The 23,700-nt window shown below is 40.4% G+C and overlaps 1 protein-coding gene across 1 annotated transcript; it reads right to left on the minus strand.

Moving 5' to 3' along the window:
- Positions 1–4,602: 4,602 nt before the first annotated feature.
- LDHB (lactate dehydrogenase B) lies at positions 4,603–22,989 on the minus strand. The gene is made up of 8 exons (XM_010855945.1): positions 22,703–22,989; positions 19,858–19,992; positions 12,547–12,664; positions 10,914–11,087; positions 8,904–9,077; positions 7,907–8,024; positions 6,250–6,373; positions 4,603–4,974 (listed from the first exon to the last, which is right to left on the minus strand). Exons 2-8 carry the CDS (start codon positions 19,984–19,986, stop codon positions 4,807–4,809), a joined length of 1,005 nt encoding a protein of 334 aa, XP_010854247.1. The 5' UTR covers positions 19,987–19,992; positions 22,703–22,989; the 3' UTR covers positions 4,603–4,806.
- Between the last annotated feature and the right edge of the window lie 711 nt (positions 22,990–23,700).

Below are 23,700 nucleotides of genomic sequence, written 5' to 3' on the forward strand. Positions count from 1 at the left end.
CAGCAGTGGCCACAGGACTGGAAAAGGTCAGTTTTCATTCCAATCCCAAAGAAAGGCAATGCCAAAGAATGCTCAAACTACCACACAATTGCACTCATCTCACACGCTAGTAAAGTAATGCTCAAAATTCTCCAAGCCAGGCTTCAGCAATACGTGAACTGTGAACTTCCAGATGTTCAAGCTGGTTTTAGAAAAGGCAGAGGAACCAGAGATCAAATTGCCAACATCCGGTGGATCATTGAAAAAGCAACAGAGTTCCAGAAAAACATCTATTTCTGCTTTACTGACTATGCCAAAGCCATTGACTGTGTGGATCACAACAAACTGTGGAAAATTCTGAAAGAGTTGGGAATACTAGACCACCTGATCTGCTTCTTGAAAAACCTATATGCAGGTCAGGAAGCAACAGTTAGAACTGGACATGGAACAACAGACTGGTTCCAAATAGGAAAAGGAGTACATTAAGGCTGTATATTGTCACCCTGCTTATTTAACTTATATGCAGAGTACATCATGAGAAACGCTGGGCTGGAAGAAGCACAAGCTGGAATCAAGATTGCCGGGAGAAATATCAATCACCTCAGATATGCAGATGACACCACCCTTATGGCAGAAAGTGAAGAGGAACTCAAAAGCCTCTAGATGAAAGTGAAAGAGGAGAGTGAAAAAGTTGGCTTAAAGCTCAACATTCAGAAAACGAAGATCATGGCATCTGATCCCATCACTTCATGGAAAATAGATGGGGAAATAGTGGAAACAGGGTCAGACTTTATTTTTTTGGGCTCCAAAATCACTGCAGATGGTGATTGCAGCCATGAGATTAAAAAACGCTTACTCCTTGGAAAGAAAGTTATGACCTAGATAGCATATTAAAAAACAGAGACATTACTTTGCCAACAAAGGTCCGTCTAGTCAAGGCTATGGTTTTTCCTGTGGTCACAAATGGATGTGAGAGTTGGACTGTGAAGAAAGCTGAGGGCCAAAGAATTGATGCTTTTGAACTGTGGTGTTGGAGAAGACTCTTGAGAGTCCCTTGGACTGCAAGGAGGTCCAACCAGTTCATCCTAAAGCAGATCAGTCCTGGGTGTTCATTGGAAGGACTGATGTTGAAGCTGAAACTCCAATACTTTGGCCACCTCATGCGAAGTGTTGACGCATTGGAAAAGATCTTGATGCTGGGAGGGATTGGAGGCAGGATGAGAGGGGGACAACAGAGGATGAGATGGCTGGATGGTATCATCAACTTGATGGACATGAGTTTGAGTAGACTCCGGGAGTTGCTGATGGACAGAAAGGCCTGGTGTGCTGTGATTCTTGGGGTCACAGAGTCGGACACGACTGAGCGACTGAACTGAATAAGTAATTAAAAAGTATGTAACTGCATTGCTAACACTAGCAAGGGGGTACTCTTTCTGCCCCCTTCTGATGTTTGTCAGAAGCTTTCTCTATCCCTTTTATACTTTAATAAAACTCTATTACATAAAGCTCTGAGCAATCAAGCCTTGTCTGTGGCCCCAGCTTGAATTCTTCAGAGGCCAAGAATCCTGGCGTCTTTCATGGTTCAGCAACAACTTTTCACTACTTAGCAGCTGTGTGACTCCCTGTGTGTGTTTCAGTTTTATCTGTAAAATGAGGATTCAAATACTTTAGAGCAGTGGTTCTCAACTGGGGGTGATTTTGCTCCCAGGAGAAATGTGACATGTCTGCAGACATTTTAGGTTGACAAAACTGGGGAGAGGGGTGTGTAACTGGCATCAAGAGGGTAGATGCCACAGATGCTAGCAAACATCCTGTGATGCACTGTGTTAGTTGCTCATTCATGCCCTACTCTTTACAACCCATGGACTGTAGCCCACCAGGCTCTCTGTCCAGGGGATCTTCCAGGCAAGGATACTGGAGTGGTTTGCCATTTCCTTCTCCAGGGGATTTTCCTGACCCAGGGATCGAACTGGGTCTCCTGCAGTGCAGGCAGATTCTTTACCAAATGAGCTACTAGAGAAGACCTTCCCACAATACAGAATATTCCAGCCCCAAATAATAGTGCCAAGGTGCAGAAACACTACCTTATGGCTCAGTTCAGTTGCTCAGTCGTGTCCAACTCTTTGCAACCTCATGGATTGCAGCATGCCATGCATCCCTGTCCATCACCAACTCCTAGAGCTTACTCAAACTCATGTCCATCGAGTCAGTGATGCTATCCAACCATCTCATCCTCTGTCATCCTCTTGTCCTCCGGCCTTCAATCTTTCCTAGTATCAGGGTCTTTTCAAGTGAGTCAGATTCTTCACATCAGGTGGCCAAAGTATCAGAGCTTCAGCTTCAGCATCAGTCCTTCCAATGAGTATTCAGGACTGATTTCCTTTAGGATGGACTGGTTGGATCTCCTTTCAGTCCAAGGGACTCAAGAGTCTTCTCCAACACCACAGTTCAAAAGCATCAATTCTTCTCGGCTCAGCTTTCTTTATGGTCCAATTCACATCTGTACATGACGACCGGAAAAACCGTACCTTTGACTAGACGGACCTATGTTGGCAAGCTAAGGTCTGTGCTTTTTAACGTGCTGCCTAGGTTTGTCATAGCTTTTCTTCCAAGGAGCAAGTGTCTTTTAATTTCATGGCTGTAGTCACCGTACATAGTGATTTTGTACCCCAAGAAGTCTGTCACTGTTCCTATTTTTCCCCATGTATTTGCCATGAAGTGATGGGACCTGATGCCATTTTTTGAACATTGAGTTTTAAGCCAGCTTAGGATGACTTAAATGAGTTAATATATATGTAAACCACATATATTATATATATATTATATATATGCAAATCACGTTGGCCACTTGATGCAAAGAGCTGACTCATTTGAAAAGACCCTGATGCTGGGGAAGATTGAAGGCAGAAGGGGACGACAGAGGATGAGGTGGTTGGATGGCATCATCGACTCGATGGACATGAGTTTGAGTAAGTTCCGGGAATTGGTGGACAGGGAGGCCTGGCGTGCTGTAGTTCATAGGGTTGCAGAGTTGGACATGACTGAGCGACTGAACTGAACTGAACTGAAATCACTTACAACAGTAAGCACTAAAATACTATTAGACTCAAGCATTGTGCTTTAAGTTTTACATTTTCTCATTTAATTCATATACCTACCATATTGAAGAGGTACTATTATTACCACTATTTCATAGGTAAGAAAACTGAGGCTTAGGGGTAAAGAAGGTCACTTGCCCCAAACTGCAGTTAATCAATGAAATCCAGGTTTACATGGTAACAAATCCCATGCCTTTAACACTATCAAAACTGACCCCTAGATATTACATGTAGACTCTATTTTTTAAAGGAAGTCTGCATTAAGGCCCCCTCCTAACCCCTGTATTAAGCTGTCTCCCAGTAGCCTGGATGTGAATAATTCAGGCCACTTTCCTTTTTCATTATCAAACTGGACCAACTATAACAAAGTTAATCCCAATTTTAGAAAGCCGTTTTAGAGGCTTTTCCTTTAAAAGAAATAAAATGGACTTCTTTGTAAGTGTCATCCATTGGTTCTAGTTCTTTCTTCAGTGGTAAACCTACAATGGTACCCTCAGTATTTTCAGGGCTGTGAAAATACTGGGTACATGTCACTTTACGTTTGTCCAAGCCCACAGAATGCATACCAAGACTGAACCGTAATGTAAATGACAGGCTTTGGATGTCATAGCAATGTTGGTTCTTTGACTATAACACACACACCACTCTGAGTGATGCTGGTAACAGGGGAAGCTATGAATATGTGTTCATATACATATATTCATAGACAGATTTCCCATAAACACAAGGGCAAGTGTTAATGGGAAATCTCTGCATCAATTTTGCTGTGAAACCACTCTCAAAAAAAAAAAAAAATCCTTGCGACTTCCCTGGCAGTCCAATGGTTAAGAATTTATTTGCCTTATAATGCAGGGATGGAGAAGGCAATGGCACCCCACTCCAGTACTCTTGCCTGGAAAATCCCATGGATGGAGGAGCCTGGTGGGCTGCAGCCCATGGGGTCGCTAAGAGTTGGCACTACTGAGGGACTTCACTTTCATTTTCATGCATTGGAGAAGGCAATGGCAACCCACTCCAGTGTTCTTGCCTGGAGAATCCCAGGGACGGGGGAGCCTGGTGGGCTGCGTCTATGGGGTCGCACAGAGTCAGACACGACTGAAGTGACTTAGCAGCAGCAGCAGCAGCATAATGCAGAGAATGCAGGTTCAATCCCTGGAGGGGGAACTAAGATCCCACATGCTACGGAGCAGTTAAACCAGTGAGCCACAACTAGAGTCTATGTGCTGCACCAAAAGATCCCGCACGACACAATAATGATCCTGCATGTCATGGCTAAGATCTGACACAGCCAAACAAATTTAAAATAAACGAAACCAAAAAATGGTAATATATTCTTAGGACAACAAAAGCACAGCACATGTTGTGACAAAGAATTGTAGTGCTGTTTGGTGGAAGAAGTACAGGATGAAATGGAGATGACAGAATTTAAGGAAAGTTATGATATGGGGGAAGAACTATTATTAAAAAAAAAAAGAGAGAGACAGATGGAAATCTTTTAGAAATTAAAGAATTCGAGAGACAGGAGCACACTACACTAGGTGGTTTATTTGATTTGTTCAAGGACTCATCTTGCAAGCATTAAAGCAAGCATGGGCTTTGATTCTGGGAGCCCAGATTCACAGACTTAGGAAGACAAAAGCGAACTGTGCTCCATGTACATGGATGCAAACTAAAGGCTTGTGGTTAATCACACTGTAGTTCTAAGTGTCTACAGCCTTGCAGCCGGAAGTCACAGGTCCTTCAGGTCCTTTTGGATGCCCCAGAGGGTGTCTGCACTTTTCTTGAGTTGAGCAACCTCTTCATCCTTCAGCTTCTGGTTGATAACACTGGTTAACCCTCGAGCATTCAGGATACACGGAAGGCTCAGGAAGACTTCATTCTCAATGCCATACATGCCCTGCCAGAACAAGAAAAGCACCACGATTAAGAAATGAAACCACAGGTAAGAATGACCACAGGGCCTGGGGTTGAACAGGACGAACTGCAGGAAATTTGATAAGCATAAACTCCTTTAGTTTTTATCACTGACAGGCCTATCTATCTCTAATATTTGTATTTCAAATTTGATTTGTACATAGAATATACAAATAGACACTATGATAAAACTAGAATTTTTTAAGTACTTTATCAAACTCATTGACACCCCTCTGCTTGTATGTCTTCAAATTAAATCACATTCAAATGTGGTTCTTATTGAGCTGTTTTTCATGTAATTTTAAGTATCCTGAAAACTCTTTAGTTAAGTAGATTTTAGGTAGTAGTTGACCTACAAGGTCCAAGAAAGTAACTGGAAGTCACACAAAGGCAAGATTCTTGGAATACTCAAGAATTGCTGGGGGAAAAAAAAACAAAAAAACCCCACAATTCCCCAAACACTGTACTGGTTTGTATTAAGTAATTTACTCACAGGACTAATTTAATTATGCAATTATTTTAGTACATTAATCAAGGGAGTTTAAGATTTTCTTAAATTAGCTCTGAAAGTTTTTGTACATACACCAAAGTGGAGGCAATAAACAAATTTTTATATATGGACTTGGCAATTATCCAATTTCGCCACACTTGCTTTAATTTTTTTTGCCATAGTATCAAAAAGCCAAACAGCAATAACAAAAAAATCCTCAAAACATCTGATACTATGATTTATCCCCAAATACTTCTATATTTACCTCTTCTGTTTATTTCAGTCTACTGCATTTTCTCCCTTACTTTTTCACTCCTGCTGTTGACTTGCAGAAAATGAGTCAGTTATCTCAGTTTTATTTAAAAATAATCAATTTCTATTTAACTGTTCCATAGCTTCTGAATTAAGCTAAATTTGCTAAGGTATCAGTGCTATATACCACAAAGCCAAGCTATAGTTTACAATATACCAACTTGAAATGAAATTATTAAACTTATTCAAATAATCATCTAAGAATATGCTGAATAAGACTCAGAGTTAATATTTAATTTGGCACATTATACAAAGGAGAATTATAAAAACACATTTGATGTCTCAGCTTCTATAAACTTTTGCTCTTTTGGCCTAAGCTTCTGATAGAAAGGAATAGTTTCCATAAAACTTTGAGATGAAAAGTAACTGTGGACTGAGACATTATCTCATCCTTCTTAAAATTAATCTACTTATGGAATACTCAATGAGAAACCACCTAATATTTTTACAGTTTACCTTCACCATTGTTGACACTGGGTGAATCCTCGATAGATTTTTCAACATGGATTCAATAAGATCAGCCACACTTAATCCAATAGCCCAGTTGGTATATCCTTTTAGCTTGATGACTTCATAGGCACTAAGGAAAAAAAAAAACCATTAAGGAGATAATTGACCAGATGCTTTGGTGGTTTGATTCCTGCTGTCTCTTAACTCTGTCATCCTGAGAACATGATTTAGACTACCTGTCTCAGGGTCCACTTCTGTAAAATAAGGGTAACAATGGTATCTACTTCATAAGTTTGTTAAATGAGTTAATATATATGGAAAATATTTAAAACTACATGGTTGGTACTATGTAAATGCTTTGACAAATTTAAGTAGTTTATTGTATAAATAGCCATTTTAAAAATTACAGTGGTAGCATGTACATTTTGCAACCAATCTTCTTATTTATAAACACAAATATTTCCAAAGATACTAATAAAATCAGGGAACAATGAAAGTAAAAGAACCTTCACATTCACATTCCAAGGACAAATTACACCTTGATTTTCAGGTCCCTTTGAGGCCACTAATCACTGTCACCTAAAATGCGACGACCAACAACTTAAGAGCAAAGTGATGTCAAAACCTTGTAGACAACTATCTGAGCACAAATTACATACACTCTGAACCCACAAAGGCACTTGGACTTGAGAATTAGGTGGCAGGAGTAACTGAGCACTAGAAAAATGGGACTTAACGCAATGTATCACTAATTAAAAGACCTTGGGTGAGCTACACTGGGTTTATCTTCATGAAATCCTAAGAACTCTTTCAACTTTTTAAAGATCCTTTTTCTCCATATACAGGTCAAATTCTTGGGGGGAAAAAAAGTCTTTAAAATTGAACTAAATGAAACGATTCCATATTTGAGAAAACAGTTAGACTTATAAACACCTTAAGACTTTGTAGAGGAGAAAACTGAGATTCAGCTTAAAAGTTAAATGGCTTCCCAATATTATACAATGTCAAAAGACCCGTAATTTCAATCTAAGCCCACAGTCTTTACTCTGGTCCAAAATGATACCTTATTTTATGATAAACATGAGGGCCCATAGAGAGAATGGTTAGTCACAAAAGGCAGTTTTAAAAAAACAGGGGAAAGGGGACATCCTCGGTTGGGTATGGAGAGAGACTGAATCAATGTTCAAGCTGCTGATTGCTAATAGCTTGAAAACTATTAACAATCAATCAGTAAGTATCATTTTAGTCAATTATGACACAACAGTGCCTAGGTTTAGTTTTCTAAATAAGCCACCTCTGTCATCTGTGAATTCCATGTTTCACTCCTATTACAACAGAATTTCTCTGGAAAAATATTTGCTTTCCCTAGGGGCACCAGCATAGCAAGTTTGACCAGTGTTAAGTCAGCCTTGCCTCTTTCAGAAGGTAACAGCTGCATATTTGCTATGCTGAGTCTATCTAAAAGAAAAGATAATTAAAAAATGAAAAAAAAGGGGAAAAAAACCACTCTCCCTCAAACAAACAAAAAAAAGAGTAAATTTTTTTTTAAAAAGGAAAACAAAATTTTGGAAAAAGTTTATCTGAATAGGCAGCCATGGAAAGTGTTCTCGATTTTGTCTAAGACGATATTGTCTTAAATCAAGCCCCCCTCCCCCCCGCTTACCTCTCAACCACCATCTTATGCACTTCCTTCCAATTTTCACTATCATTGTCTGTTCCCATTTCTGGATTCAGTTCCTGGAGAGAAACGCCTGCCACATTCACTCCACTCCACACAGCCACTATTGGGGGTGGGGGAAAGATAAGCATTTTATCTCTGACATTGTTTTTAAAAAATCTTTCCTTCTCTTAGGTCAGATTTCACCCTTGATGCAAGTTACCCACTAACTGCTCCAATGACAATTCACTCCAATTCACTTCCCCCCAGAGACTAACATTTGCCTTCAAATCTGACCTTTTACCTTTCAACCATTTTGATGCAAACAGAATTGCTGTGTCAGACTAACAGGCGTTATGAAATTCTTCCCTTTCTGTGGGTTTGTGAAATCGTGAGGGACTCTAGTTCGGGACTATCCTAAACTCTGGGTTTGAGAAATTCTGAACTTTCCACCTGCTTATATTTTAAAAAATAAGTAACAATTTTAAGACCCAATTCTTACACTACCAAAGTTCACTCTACCAGAATTACACTACTAATTTTTCAAAGAAAAATGTACACCTTAACCTTTAGGGAGAAAATAGCCCCTTGCATATTGGGCAGAGGTGGATTTAGTAAAACCAATATTATCATTATGTCTTAGATTATTACAGTTTTATACAATAAGCCTATTCAATGTATAATATTCAATGTTTAAGATGAAATGATGGAATTAGAATGTTTCAAAACTATCATAGTAATAATTTTTAACTATTTTTAAACCATTATTATCTAAATAATATTTAACTAAGAATCATTCGTGGATACTAAACTTATGAGGCAATAAACTGATAAGGAATCAGATATTTACCTAGTCAGTATCAAAGTATTCTCTCACAATTACTTATCTATAATGTGATGTATGTGAAAATATAAACTACAATTAAAAACAAACAAAAAATTCAGAATGGCAAGAATAATATCCTAGTTCACAGCAAACACTGCGTTTTGTTTTGTTTTTTACCGCTTGAGTCGCCATGTTCCCCCAAAATCCATCCGTGGCAGCTGCTGGGATGAATGCCAAGTTTTTCAGCCATAAGGTAGCGAAATCTAGCAGAATCCAGGTTACATCCACTCCCAATCACACGGTGCTTGGGTAATCCACTTAGTTTCCAGGTAACATATGTGAGAATATCCACTAAAATTTTTTAAAATAATATATGTAAGTACATCAAAACTGATGTCAACTGCTATGTCAAGCAGTGGTGCCCTGGTTTTCTCCTCTCCCCTCTGCTCCATCCCCCAAATGAGATGTGGCCAGAAAGATGTGAATATTTGACTTTTCGGAATTAGGGACCATGGGGGCTAGAAAGATAAGAAAAACTTTTAAGCTGTATAGTCAAGAGATTGTAAAACATGGAAAATGCAATATTGTGGTTTTAATCTACATTATCATTGGAAACAAGAATATATGAGTCCTGCAGATTAATCTACTATATATGGAAAGAAAGAGAAAAAGGGCTGAATTCGATCATCACTTAAATTTCTTCCAATTCTAACATTCCAGGATTGTAACAACTGTTTTCAGAAACCGAAAGCTATAGGTTACTAAACAACCAAGGCATGCGGCTAAAAGTTACCTTTGGGAACAAGACAGTACTCAGTAAACAATGATTATAATAGGAGGAAATGGCAACCCACTCCAGTGTTCTTGCCTGGAGAATCCCAGGGACGGGGGAGCCTAGTGGGCTGCCGTCTATGGGGTCGCACAGAGTCGGACACGACTGAAGCGACTTAGCAGCAGCAGCAGCAGTATTTAACAGAAAGAATTTAATGACAGAGCCTTTATTCTGGTGGGGCACAGAGGTAAAACCTGCCGGACTAGAGAAGAGCAGAGCATTTATACAGGCTAAGCTGTAAAAAGTAGGAAAATGTGCACACCAGGAAGGCAAGTCTCTACCTCCACTCTCATATACAGACACTGGATGAGATATTTTAAGGTCATTTTGGCCTGGATATTATAACCTCTTCCTTGGCAACACTGACTCAGTAGGAGTGACTCCCTGGAGACTTAAGACTTTGAAGCTATACCTGGAAAAGTTGTATAACCAGTTAATAATGTCTGCCTTAAGCACAGGATGTAGCAACTTCATATGTGTCTGCTGTCTGTCATTCATGCTCTGCATCTATTTGCCACTCTCTATTTATGAGAAATTTTAGATACAAGGTTGACCAGGAAACTCCAAGCCAAGATGGTCTTGCTGGCTCCAAACTCTCAATATCCCATAAATTGTAAGGACTTTCCTGGCTCCTACAATGTTTCTCTAAGTGAAGTATCAGAGATAATCAGCTTTACCATTTAACAACATATTTATCTACTGTGCTTACCAATAAAAAGTAAGTTTGGTGGCAAACTATAGGCAAAAGAAGTGTGAAACAGTGAATTTTGACTCTTTGGGCTGAAAAAGTACAATTCTTTCTAATCAGAAATTTTAAGTTACAACATTTGGTGTTAAACATGTTATTTGTCCATCAACAGGCTATTTTCCATCTTTAAACCTAGACTAATTAATGGCTTTCTTTAATTCCTTAAAAAAAAAAAAAAAAATCAGTCAACTTAATTTTCAAGAATTTTAGAAGACTAAAGTGCATTTTCTGGAAAACAGATGATCAAATATGCTAAAATACTTCTTCCAAACTGGGGCCACATTCAAATTTTGTATCCCAGTATAATCTTGATAGAAAATTTTAAAATCTTTTAGACTTTCCAACAAACCCAGATAAAATAAGGAGATGAAACTGTTTTATATAAAACTCTTCTCACATTCTTCAGCATGTGGCCTGGGAATGTGCCAGTGGTTTTGTAAACATCACTCTATGTGGCCAGTTAACGGAAGACACGTGAATTGCTTAGGCCAAACACCAGAAAAGACTTTTTATAAGTTAAAAAAGGAAAAAAAAAAAAAGGAAAAGAAAAAAAAATCCCAAAGTACTGAATTGAACAGAACTGAATCTTAAGGCATCACAATGATACCTGGGTTGGAAACCACAATGATGATGCAGTCAGGACTGTACTTGACGATCTGAGGAATGATGAACTTGAAGACGTTAACGTTCCTTTGCACCAAATTCAGGCGACTCTCCCCTTCTTGCTGGCGAACTCCTGCAGTTACCACCACGATCTTGGAATTGGCAGTGACAGAGTAATCTTGAAGGAGAGGGGAGAAAAGGACTTCACATACAACTCTGCATCAAAACATGCCGTATGAGGTGCTCTAGGGACCCAAATGTACGTAAGCTCATGGAACGTATGTGAGGAACGTTACATGAGAATTACATTTTCTGTATAACGTGTTGAGTTGCAACACCAGTGTTTCATGGCTTCTTCCTCCTTGAGTGATGTGGAACCATTCTGACCATAACACTGGCTCAGAAAATGAAGCCAGGAAACAAAGACAGCCTTAAATTATGTTTCTTGCTAACAGATTCAAAATCCTATTGGCTTTAGAGAATACTGGATTGTCAGTAATAACACAAAGTATAAACAGTGAGTGCAAAGTTCAACTGGCAGTCATCCAACAAAAAAGCAATTGAAAGGTAACTGAAGACTTGTAATGTTAATTCAGTCTATGAAGGCAAAGGAAGGCAGTCAAGTGTTTGTTCTTGGCTTAAATTTAATTTCTAATACTCAGTATTTTAAATAAGCTTATTGTTTTTAGCAATGAGCTTCTCTAGAGCGTATTTTATTTTTTTCCCCAAGCAAGTGAATCCTTTCTCAAATTATAGACATTTTGACTTGATGTGGTCATTAGACTCAATACTTATGGATGACTCATACAATTAAACCATGTTGCTATGTGACTTTTGACAGTTACTAATAATTTATCAGCTTCCTCTTCCATAAAACGGGGGTAATAGGACCCACTTTTCACAGGGCTGCAGTGAAGATGAGACATGCAACAAGTTTCACAGTACCCAGAATGCTAATAATTCAGTAACAGCTACTTATTATTAGTAGTGGACTTGCCCCGTGGCTCAGATGGTAAAGAATCTGCCCGCAATGCAGGAGACCCCGGTTCAATCTCTGGGTTGGGAAGATCCCCTGGAGAATGGAATGGCAACCCATTCCGTATTCTTGCCTGGAAAATCCCGTGGACAGAGGACCCTGGGGGGCTACAGAGGAATCCATGCAGTTGCAAAGAGTTGGACATGACTGAGTGATTGACACATACACTATTAGTAGTAGTATTGTTAGAAATTATTTTGGAGGCTGGACATGACTATATCTGTAGGCACAGCCGTATTACTGCATAAATGCATTAATCCAGAACAAAGATGGCTAGAATATGAATTTATTTAGTTTCTTTGAGACACTCAAATTATTTTGTGCAAATATTTCTCGGATTTAAAACATCCCTGTTCTCAAGTATGTGTAAGCAAGCATTTGGATCCAATTTCCTAAAATGTTATGCACTGTATGTGTGCAAGGCACCAGGGGGAGGCTTTACAGAGATAACAATTATGATTGTCCCCGAGGATGAACTGGACCCAGAAGGAAACAAGAAACTGCTGACATTAGATTCACCAGGATGGGAAAACCTGTTTTCTCTCAGGGAGTGAGGATATCAATTTATTATTTGATCACTTCAGGCATGAAAGGAGCCTACCTTTGTCTGCCACAATTTTTGGTGTCTGAAGGAATAAGCTCCCGTGCTGCAGGTCCATCATTTCTCCTTTGAGTTTATCTTCCAAAACATCCACAAGAGCAAGCTCATCAGTCAGAGACTATAAACACAAAAGGAGCTGTTAGGACCCCAAGCTACTCAAGGACACCTCAATTCACAGTATTTCAGTCAAATACCCTTGAAATGCGAATGCCCAATGTCTAAAAACTTAGGGAAGAATTTTTACCATGGAATTAGGTGTGCTTTCAACAATTTGATGAGGAAACGTTTTGAATAATGAACTATTAATATTTGATACCATTTTTTTAAAAAAGAATTTCACCTCTAGTGCTCAATGGACATTCAGTGAGCTTGATATAATTAAGAAGCTAAATGTGCAAGTATTGTGGTTCAACAGTGGCCTCAGGGTGCTCAAGTCTTCATATTAAAGGGGAGTGATGGTAAAAAAAAAAATAGAGACTCACAAAGAGCTAGAAACAGTCTTGGGCACTGTGTTCATCCTGAAGGTCACTCCTAGTTTGGAGGGATTTAGAGAGGGCAGATTTCATTTAAAACAAGAGGCTGAGTTCACTTCAGAGCAGGCTTTGAAGGCCTGCTTGAAGCTAGGAACCCTCAGGTTGGCTCTGACCAACTTGAATGTCCTGCTGGTGAAAGAGTCAGGGGCACAGGGCTCCAAGGCTAGTGAATTCTCCATACATTTTCAAGGCAAACTTGGTCAGTCTCAATGTTTTTTTATTTTCTATTCCGACTGTCATCTTGTGCCATCCATCCCAAGTAATACCCTCAATCAATCATCCTGTCTGCTTTTCAGCAAGTCCTCAATCTTTTCTTCTCAGGAAAAGGGAGCTGTTATCTGTTGTTCAGTCGCTCAGCTGTGTCTGACTCTGCGGCCCCACGGACTGAAGCATGTCAGGCTTTCCTGTCCTTTACCACCTCCTGCAGTTTGCTCAGATTCACGTGCATTAAGTCAGTGATGTTATCTAACCACCTAATTCTCTACCACCCCCTTCTCCTTTTGCCTTCAATCTTTCCCAGCATCAGAGTCTTTTCCAGTGAATCGACTCTTTGCATCAAGAGATCTAGTTGTGTTTAAATAACCTTTCAGCTTTTAACATTGGTATGCCTCCAATGCAGAAGGCACAGGTTTGATCCTTGGTCAGGGAACTAAGACCCTGCATGCCGTGCAACATGGCCCAAAAACTTACAAAATAAATAAGTCAGTTGTCTTGTGAAAACTCATAATTTACAAACTCTATTTTTTTAAAAAAATAATATTTTTGACCATGCCCTGTAGCATGTGGGATCTTAGTTCCCCAACCAGGGGTCAAACCCATGCCTCCTGCACTGGGAGCATGGAGTCTTAACCACTGGACCACCAGGGAAGTCCCTACAAACTCTTAAAAAGTAATTACCCTTCCCATTGACCTATCACCCAAATCCTGGCCTTTATTGCTTTTCAGGCTGTTAGCAAAATAATTAGCATAGTAATTATTAGAAACGATCCACAACAATGTAGAACTTAATATAGTTCCTTTATTATGAGGAACTATCCTCTGTGAAGGATAGTTTGATATGTAAAGGCAAAAAGTATAAAGTAACTCAGGTTCAGAAAGTGCTTGTTTCAAGGCTAAGATAAAATAATCCATGTGGAATTGGGAGGGGTCAGGAAGGCTCTGCACAGCAGAGGGGGAGGCAGAGGAAGAGAGGTGAGGTGGCCAATAAGAAAACTTGACCAAGTTAACTTGCCAGCAAAGCAGGTCCTGCTCCAGGTAGGAGCCTAGGAATAAAGACTGTCACCTGTTTCTAGAAAACCAGTGTCGGCTGGCCTGAAGCAGCGAGCTACAATAGGCTTGCTTGGGAGGGTTTCTCTGAGACTCAAACTTCCATGCGACTGAATGCATTCTTACTTCTAAGCAGTTGATTCACTTGCCAACTTCAAAGGACCCTTTTATGACCTGGGGGTCGCTTTGTTGTTGCTCAGTCATGGAGTCGTGTTGGACTCTTTGTGACCCCATGGACTGCAGCACGCCAGGCTTCACTGTCAAGTATTTTCTCCTTCCATGTATGTCAAATGCAGGCATTAATGTTCACCCCTTTTCACTTACATATGTTTTTAACACTTAAAATGGTTTCGTTCCTCTGCAAGATCACACAAAGCCCTCGCTTGTGTTTCTGGAGCCCTAAATTCATTCCAGAGAACTTCATAACCATTCCTTTCAGGTGCCAAGTACTGGGGATGTCACTCTTATTTTGGGGACATCACATGTGCGCTGTTGAAGTCAAGGGGCACAACAATTTGGGGCTTAAGTGGAAAAGGATGTCACAGGATCTCAGATCCTCTGTTTTGTTTCAGTGGGTAGAGAATTGGCGGAGAAGTGCATAGTCAGCTGGCAAGGAAGGAAGAGATCCAACACTTGGAGAAAATAATTGCAGCGCTGAATTTAGCTGCATTTATGTGACTGAATATCCTCCCAGTGGGAGGCAGGCAAACGAAGATGTGTGACTAAGTACTGACACTTGGGCTTAAATAAATCTTTCTGTATTCTCATAGTGTATACTAGCCAATGAATTTACCACATGTATATTCCACTTAAGCTGCGTATTTTAAAATGATCAATACATCAAGACTTAGATTAACTGCAAAAGCACTAACTCATTGAGGAACAAGATCAGTTAGAAGCCAGGAACAACATTTGTTGATAGCGTGTTTAACATAAGACACAAATGGTCTCTTTGGACTTTCCTGGTGGTTCAGTGGTGAAGACTCTGTACTTCCACTATAGTGGACACAGGTTCAAACCCTGGTTGAGAAACTAAGATCCTGAATGCTGGACGGCTTGGCCAAAAAAAAAAATTATCTCTTAATCTAAGTCCTGTGTGGACCAGACATAGCCACAACCTACCTCTTGGTCCCCGAGCTAGCAAGCTGTTGTTTTTGTTGCTGTTTAGTTGCTAAGTCACATCCAACTCTGCTACCAGTGCCTTAATATTTGATGGCTGCATTCTGCATTTTTATATTCAAGTGTTTAGTCTGCATGACATTTTGTGGGAGGAAAAGGTGTAACTTTCCCCAAATAGCTAAATGGACAAGCACCGCTTATTCAATAATTTGTTTTTCTTCTCTGGCATGTCACTTTGTATTAAATATTCTTTGGTTTTGTGTCTGGGTTTTGAGTCTGTTCCATTAGCCTGTCTATGCTTGTACAAACACCAAATTCTAATTAAGTTTCACTTTTAGGCCAAGTCTTGCACTGCAAAAACTACGTTGCAGTATGTCTGTAATTACATTGCTCTGTATGCTGTGCTTGTAGAAGAATGTGACTACAGCTGACTGACAGACATTCAAGCCAAAAACAGCTGGTCAGAGGCTGAGGGCAGAATAATCACATGGACACTCTATATGACCTTGACAACATGATGGGGTCTTGGCAGCCAAAGCACATACCTTATGATTGGTAGGGGCGACAGGAGAAACCATGAAAAAGGAAAAGCTCTGATCAAAATTTGACCAGACATAAGTGCCATTTCTTAGTAAGAGGAATATCCATTATTTAATACATGTTCACTACTCAATGTGCCAGGCATTATTCTACTAGTGAGGACTATAGTAACGAACAAATCTGACAAGGTTCCTGCTCTCATGGAATGTACCAGGAAGGGGAGAGGAGTGAAGCAAACAATTTAAGACGGTTCTGATCACGGAAATGCTATAAACAGTGCAAGGCAAAGTGAAGTTAAGGAAATGGAAGGACGCTTACTTGGTATTGGATGATCAAGGAAGACCAGTTCGCAAAGCCTGATATGAACGACAGGAGGGAGTTAACTCTGATGATCCAAGGCAGTCATTCCAGAGGAAGGGAAATCAAGTTCTAAAAGGGTTTAAAGGACTTCCCTGGTAGTTAAGAATCTGCCTCCCATGCAGGGGGTGCAGGTTCGATCCCTGGTCAGGGAACTAAGATCCCACATGCCACAGAGCCACTAAGCTCATGCACTGCAACCACTGAGCCCATGCAATCCAGAGCCCATGTGCCACAGCTAGAGAGCCTACACTACAACAAAAGATCCTGCAGGCTGCAACTAGGACATGACACAGCCAAGTAAATGAAGTAATTTTAAAAATACTTCTTAAAAATAAAAAGGTTTAAGCCATAGGCTTCCCTGGTGGCTCAGACAAAATAATCTGCCTGCAGTGTAGCAGACCCAGGTTCGATCCCTGGGTTGGGAAGATCCCCTGGAGAAGGAAATGGCAACCCACTCCAGTTTTCTTGCCTGGAGAATTCCATGGACAGAGGAGCCTAGTGGGCTACAGTCCTTGGGGTTGCAAAGAGTTGGACATGACTGAGTGGCTAATACTGAAGCCACGATGATCTTAGTGCTTTGAAGAGGGGAGAAGGTAAGTGATGAAGTCAGAGGTGGCACCAGCCACCGCACAGCACTGGAAGGAATCCACGACATTCTGAATGGTACCCCTGGAGGTGCACACCCTGCCTTGCTCTGAGAGACAGGCAGAGAAAAGATCCTCCCTGTATTTCATTTATGTGTGCAGTTCTAAGCGGGGGAGCTATTTTTATAAAAGCTCACTATGGTTTCCATGTTGGCTATTAGGATGTGGAAAATGGGCAAGAGAAGCAGAAAACATCAGCACCTTTGTCACGGTGGAGGCTGGACTCTGGTGCCTCCATGAGCCCAGTCAAGGTACGGACCTTCTCAGCCAATCTCATGCCCTAGCTCATCCCCTTTCTGGGCCAAAGCACTGTGTATCCTCTGAAAACCACATCAGGGATATAAGATCTCTGAGATCTTAATCAAGGCACTTAATCTTTCTGAGTTTATGTTTTTCCACCAATAGTATAGAGATGACAACATCCCCTAGAAATTTTGTAGAGGAATAAAGTAACATATAGATACTTAACAAAATAGAATTGGCTAGTTCCCTTTCTCTCTCTTTTTGGGTATCTTTCTTATTAAAGGAGTGGGGCTTATAATCCTTACCAAACAGTAATAACAACTTTGACTCTAATCCTTCCCCGTTACAAGAAGATTTAAACATTTTTAATTAGTAAAATGGTCTTTGAATGAGGCAGTCCTTCCTTCACAGAAGCTCAGCTGAAAGATTCCTACTGTGCTAGGGGCCTGGTTGGTTCTCAAGCACTTGAATTGGGCCAAAGTATTATATAACAGCAGAGTCTCAATTACATTATTTATCAAAGAGGACTTTGAATTTACAATTGAAACAATCAGAGAGGTTCCGAGAGAATCATGATAGCTCAGATATATTGCTGATTTCCTAAAATGTCCAAGGTTTGGGTTTAGCTTAAGGAATGGAAAATCTTTAATACTCTATAATGAGGAAGAACCTGGAAAAAAATATACATATATATATGTATAACTGAATCAGTTTGCTGTACACTTGAAACTAGCACAACATTGTAAACCAACTATACTTCAATTAAAGGAAAAAATTGTCTTTAATTGCCCCATACTAGCATAGAATAAAAAGAAATGGCAGAGTTACTGTGGTTAAGAGTTCAGAGTCTGGGCTCAAATACAGCTCAACCATTACCAACTGTGTGATAACAGGTAGGCCACTTAATCTAGTCAAGCCTCAACTACTGTATCTGGAAACAGGATATGAACAGTTTCCATTTATTGAGATTACTGTTTAAATAAAGCATTTTAAACAAAACACTTAAAACATGGTACACAGTAAATATTTTAAAAGAAAAGTAAGCTGGAATATTTTTTTCCATTTTTATTGGTATGAATGGTAAACATTAAATTGTGATTATTTAATTCCCCTGTAATTTGGGGAGCAGCTATTCTCCTAAATTAGGGAAACCTAGTCAGAAATTAAACCAGCCAGAAAAAATGCAAAAGAATAAAACTTTAATTGGCATGCACTACACATTTTAGTTGATTTCTCTGATGATTTTCTTCCTCAGTGAAAAAATTCTGAAGATTCAGAATTTGCCCCTTTAGAATTTAAATTCTGTAGATAGAAATACGCTCAGCTAGGAGTTATTCCAGCAGCCTTCGCATACAGTACAAAAAGACAGTGTGTTTTACCGAAGGCCCAGCAGCATTTTTTGAGGCAGGGGTTCCCCCTAAAAAACATTTAAGACAGCCTTCAGAAAGTATATTGATCAGTTCAATGAATAAGGAGAGGAGGCAAACTAAAAGTCTATGGAGGTACGTGGGGAAATATAATCTAGAGGAGTGGAAGGTGTTAGAAGCATGTTATCAGTATTAAAGCTTCTGCTGTTGATAACTGAACTGATTATGTGAGAATATGTCCTATTCCGAGGAGAAGAACTTAGACAGAAGGAAATGAAAGGCGTATCTGCATTTATTCTCAACGGGTTCAGAAAAAAAGCCCCATATGCACATGTGCACACACACGCATACACCCATACACACAGGCACACACTTGTGTGCACACACAAACAGAAATACATTAAGAATTGGTAAATCTGGGTGAAATGAATATGGAAGTTTTACTTTTTAAAAAATATTCTTGCAAATTTTCTGTAAATTTGAAATTACTTTAAAATTAAACAACTGAGTGAAGGTTTGAGGGGAATAATATAGGATATTTCCATGACCTCAAAAAGCAACCGTGCTGATAACGAGGCAAGATAACATTACACACCTCCTGATGTGATGCATTGGGAAGGACAGGCCATCATCTGGTCATAATGTCACCCCAAATATAACCTGAACTCAGTTACAAACATCAGACCAACATAAATCGAGGGGCATCCTACAAAACTGATGTCTCTACAAACTCACCAGTAACATGAGAGATGAAGGAAGGCTAGGTTCCAGGTTAAGGAAGAATAAAGAGACACGACAAGTATATAAAAATATGACCTTGGACTAGGGGAGAAAAAATATGATTCTGATAACTGGAGAACTATAATCTGCGTACTATATAATAGATAATAGTGTTTAATCAGTGTTACTGAGAACAGTAAGTCTATTGTATCAGATAAGAATGTCATTCTCTCAGGAAATATTTGCTAATGTGTTTAAAGATAAAGTATCACCAGGTCTACAACTTATGTTGATATATGGCAAAACCAAGACAATATTGTAAAGTAAAAAAAAAAAATAATAATAATAATAAATTAAAATAAATAAATAAACAACAGGAGAAACTTAATTTTCTTTAAAAAAAAATTTTTTTTCGGGGAAAAAAAAAACCTTTTAAAGATACAATCAAATTCTCAAAAGCCTAAAGAGATTGCATACAGATGATGAAACTACCTATCATGTATGAAGTTTCGAAAGTACCTTTCCCAGAATGCTGATGGCACATGCCATACCAACTTGTCCAACACCCACTACAGTGATCTTATTGTTTGGGATCCTTGTCTCTTCTTCTGCAACTGGTGCAATCAATTTTTCCTTAAGAGTTGCCATTGTGCCCTGAAAGAAAACAATCAAAATATGATACATGTATCCACCTGAGAAACAGGAAGGGGAACTTGTAATGTTACTGTTGCAAGTTTGAATTGAAACACATTTTTAAAATGAGCTTAATGGTATTCCAGAACACAGAGTTTCTTTAAAAAAAAAAAAAAAGTGACCCACTAACAAAAATTAAAGACAAAAATCTCAATGAAGCCCATTAGAGTTTGGGTTCTTCTCTTCAGTCTATGACTATCTAGCAGTATTTAACAAAGCTGTAATAACTGTCTTCTGGCTATTCATTTACTGTATAAACAACATTTATATTTAGATTAACTGATTGGTTTCCATGCTCCCTACAAAATATTTATTTACGTTAGGGCCCAGTATTAACCCATATTTAAGCTTGGTTTAAAAGAGCTACTTATGAATATAATTTCTACTACCAATGGTTATTATCACTCTTAGAAGATAGGGACCAACTGGTTTGTCTATTTTCTTCTTCTACTGAGGTCTCACTGAGGACAAAGTAGTGACAAATAATGTTTGCATAAAATCTGTAAAACGTATTACTTTGAATTCCTTTTAGTGTGCCTTGGAAGCTTACTGGAAGGTGGGTAGATACTCAATACATTTTCCCCCAAGGGGACCACAGAAGGAAAACACCAGCCTTTGAGTCAGTTTCTTTCCAGCCATTAAAGTAAAAAAAAAAAAAAAAAAGTTAAAAAAAAAAAAAGGAAACTGTTAGGAAGCATTTATACAAGTAACACCAATTGTATCTGTGTCATCAGGTTATCAGGTGAGTTTTCTGGATAAATAAAACAAATGGTGAAACTTACTGTATCAATCTGCATTCTTAAAGAGAGGCTTCAGATGATATTTTTTTAAAAAGCCCTTTCTTCAAAATTAAGTATCATTTATAATTTATAATTATAACCCATTAAAATGTCTATTATTTACGTCTGCCTTTTACTTTTGCTGCAGACAGCCACGTGGCAGGGCAAGGTCCCTCTTTCAAATTGTAGGGCTGCTTCCCAGTCTCTTTTTTTGTTTCTCATCTGCAAAGGACTAAGTAACAAAACCTGGTTGAGTAATTGTATATATTAGGTAAGAGTCAGTAAGACTCCTAGTTGGAATAAAGTTACTTGAATTTGGAGACAACTGTTTTGTTCTATAGCTATTTTCCCCAAAAAAACATTCCCCCCCAGGTCATTAGGGTCTATACTGGGAGATTGTTTTGCCTTTCCAAAGCACATTGGCAGTTTTCTCCTGGATACTAGAGAAAAAAGATATATACAATGGTGTGCAAATGTTTCCACAAATAGATGACCTTGCAGTGAAATTTACACGTCCTGTATTTTGAGCAGAATCCGAAGAATGAATGCTGCCTCTCCTGCTGAACTGAGATACAAACGCATAGTTTCTCTTCATCATGGCATTTTTACTAATTGGTTTAAGATGTTCTAGGTATAGAGGATCCAGCAAAGCAGTGGAAAATAAAAATCCATAAAGACTGCTCTAGAAATACAGATTAGTTGATCAGACAGACCTTTTAAACTATCTGGGGAATTTCAGAAATGACATTGTAGGGGCTTGAACCAGTACAGATTTTCTTTCAGATCTTTCTACAGAAATGTGATTTAATTTTTTTTTTTTCTTTAACAGGGGTTTTTTAATAGGGTTGTAAGACATGACAAGAAAATGTTTTATATCATACACAGGCCTGTCTCAAGATCAGTGGAGGCTTTTAAGGGCAAAGAATGAAAATCAGGGTAAAAATAATCGGTATTTGGTCCTTTTCATCCCCATGTTCCTGCCCCTTCTGTGGATATAAATCACTAGAAAAGAACCCGTGCCTTAAGTTCAGAACAAAGCTCCACTTTGCAGACTATCTCGATTCTAACCTTTTAAACAGCCAATTTTTGCCCTGCAATTCTTCCACTGAGAGCCGGCTCTCCCCTCCCCCGCTCCATCCCTTCAGCCCGCATTGCCGGCCGCCCACGAGCCACCTCTTCCTCTTCGCGCCGCAGCGCTGAGCTCAGGTCACCAGGGGAGGCAGCCACCACGGATCTCCCCAGAAAAGGTCTCCAGCGGGGAAAAATCTAGGCTTTTCTAAACTCTCAACACCCAAAGCCGGTAAATAAACAGCATCCGAAGCATCAAGGGGAAAAAAAGGCCAGAAACGAGCCGGCCCATCGCTCCAGGAAGGGCTGGGGAGAGGCTAAGGGCAGGGCCAAGATCATCCTTCACTCTCATCCCCGAAAAGCCGGGCCTTTCTCCAGGCCCAAGGTGGTGAGCGCCAACAACCACCCCACCCCCCAGCTTCACGGGTCGCCTGGCCGCCTTTCCCTCTCCCGGCTCCTCCGGCACGTGTCCGGGCGCCCGCCAGCAGGCACCGAGGGTGATGCGGCCGCCATGAACCCATCAAGGACACGTAGAACCGGGATGTAGCCGCAAGTGCAACAAATCCGTCCCCCGGGAGGGCACAGGCTGGCCGGGAGCTGCGATGAGCGGCCGACACAGCCCAGAGATCGGGCGCAGGCCCTTGGCTCCGTCGGGCCCCCCAGCCCCGGGACAGGGCCCCCGCCCCAACCCGATCCGGATGCTCAGGGCTCCAGGCCCGCGAGCTCAGATGTCCTTCCTGGTCCTTCCCCCGCTGAGTCTTGCTGCACAAGTCCCACCAGGTCTTTCCGCAAAGCCAGGATGCAGGGTCCCAGCAGAAACCTACCAGGGGAGAGAAAGTTCTCCAGAGAGTGATAAGGGCTGCACGAAGACAAAGTCAGCAGCGTGCGTCTCCTCCGGCGCAGGATCCGCAAGGAGGGAGGAAGAGCAGGCGGGACCCGCCCCTTGGCCGCCTCCGAGCTTCCTCTATTGTGATTGGAAACCCGAGCACCGCCCACCCCTCCCCTCGGCTCGCTCAATCCTCTTCAAGGACAAGGGCTCGGGTGCGCCCACGCCCTCCCTCGGCCTAATTGAGGAGGTCACCTTCTGGCCGCTAAGGCGGCCGCGGTCACTGCTAGCCTCCGGGCTTAAAGACTCCTGCACACAGAGGGTGCGTTATTTCTGAAACCTGGCCGTCTTCAACCCTTTGGACTCTCACGCTCTTGATTGGATAAATTTAGTCCCAGTAGTAGTACATTTCTCTTTAGCATTCCAGGTCGACTTTAGAGGACCACTCTTCTAATCTGAGATGCTGCTGGTGTGTGTTATTGCTCTGGAATAATACTCCTGCTTCTGGACGTTTTTAAAAATAAAGCTAGATTTTCATTTCTTCTCATCTCTGATATAAAGTTCTTTTGATGTAAGGGTTTTTCCCACCTTAACTCAGCAAATACGCAATAATTGCCTACTGATGGCTCAGGGGTAAAGAATTCGCCTGCTAATACAGGAGATGCAAGAGAGGCAGGTTTGATCTCTGGGTTGGAAAGGTGCCTTGGAGGAGGAAATGGAAATGGCAACCCACTCCAGTATTCTTGCCTGAAAAATTTCTTGGACAGAGAAACCTGGCAGGCTACAGTCCACGGGGTCACAAAGAGACACAACTGAGCATGTGTGTGTGTGTGCGTGCACACACACACGTACAAACACACACTTGCTTGTGAAGTCAGTGAGGCCTAGTGCCTGCATTTTAAAGTTCTCTACCAATCTGTATAGTCTCAAGGGCATATAATTGGGCCACTAGTGAGTGAAATGCAGTTTCTCTTAGTCCCTGAGCGACTCCAAGGC

Source organism: Bison bison, unplaced genomic scaffold, assembly GCF_000754665.1.
Source record: "Bison bison bison isolate TAMUID 2011002044 unplaced genomic scaffold, Bison_UMD1.0 scf7180017864370, whole genome shotgun sequence".
Classification (NCBI taxonomy): domain Eukaryota; kingdom Metazoa; phylum Chordata; class Mammalia; order Artiodactyla; family Bovidae; genus Bison; species Bison bison.

Bases quoted from the DNA above. Each gene is read 5' to 3' on its own strand.
- LDHB (XM_010855945.1), bottom strand. From the start codon at position 19,986: ATGGCAACTCTTAAGGAAAAATTGATTGCACCAGTTGCAGAAGAAGAG. The intron at 9,078-10,913 runs GTATCATTGTGA...AAAAAATTTTAG, and splicing joins CATTGTGGTTTCCAACCCAG to TGGATATTCTCACATATGTT. The intron at 4,975-6,249 runs GTAAACTGTAAA...TTGTTCTGGCAG, and splicing joins CAGTGTCAACAATGGTGAAG to GGCATGTATGGCATTGAGAA.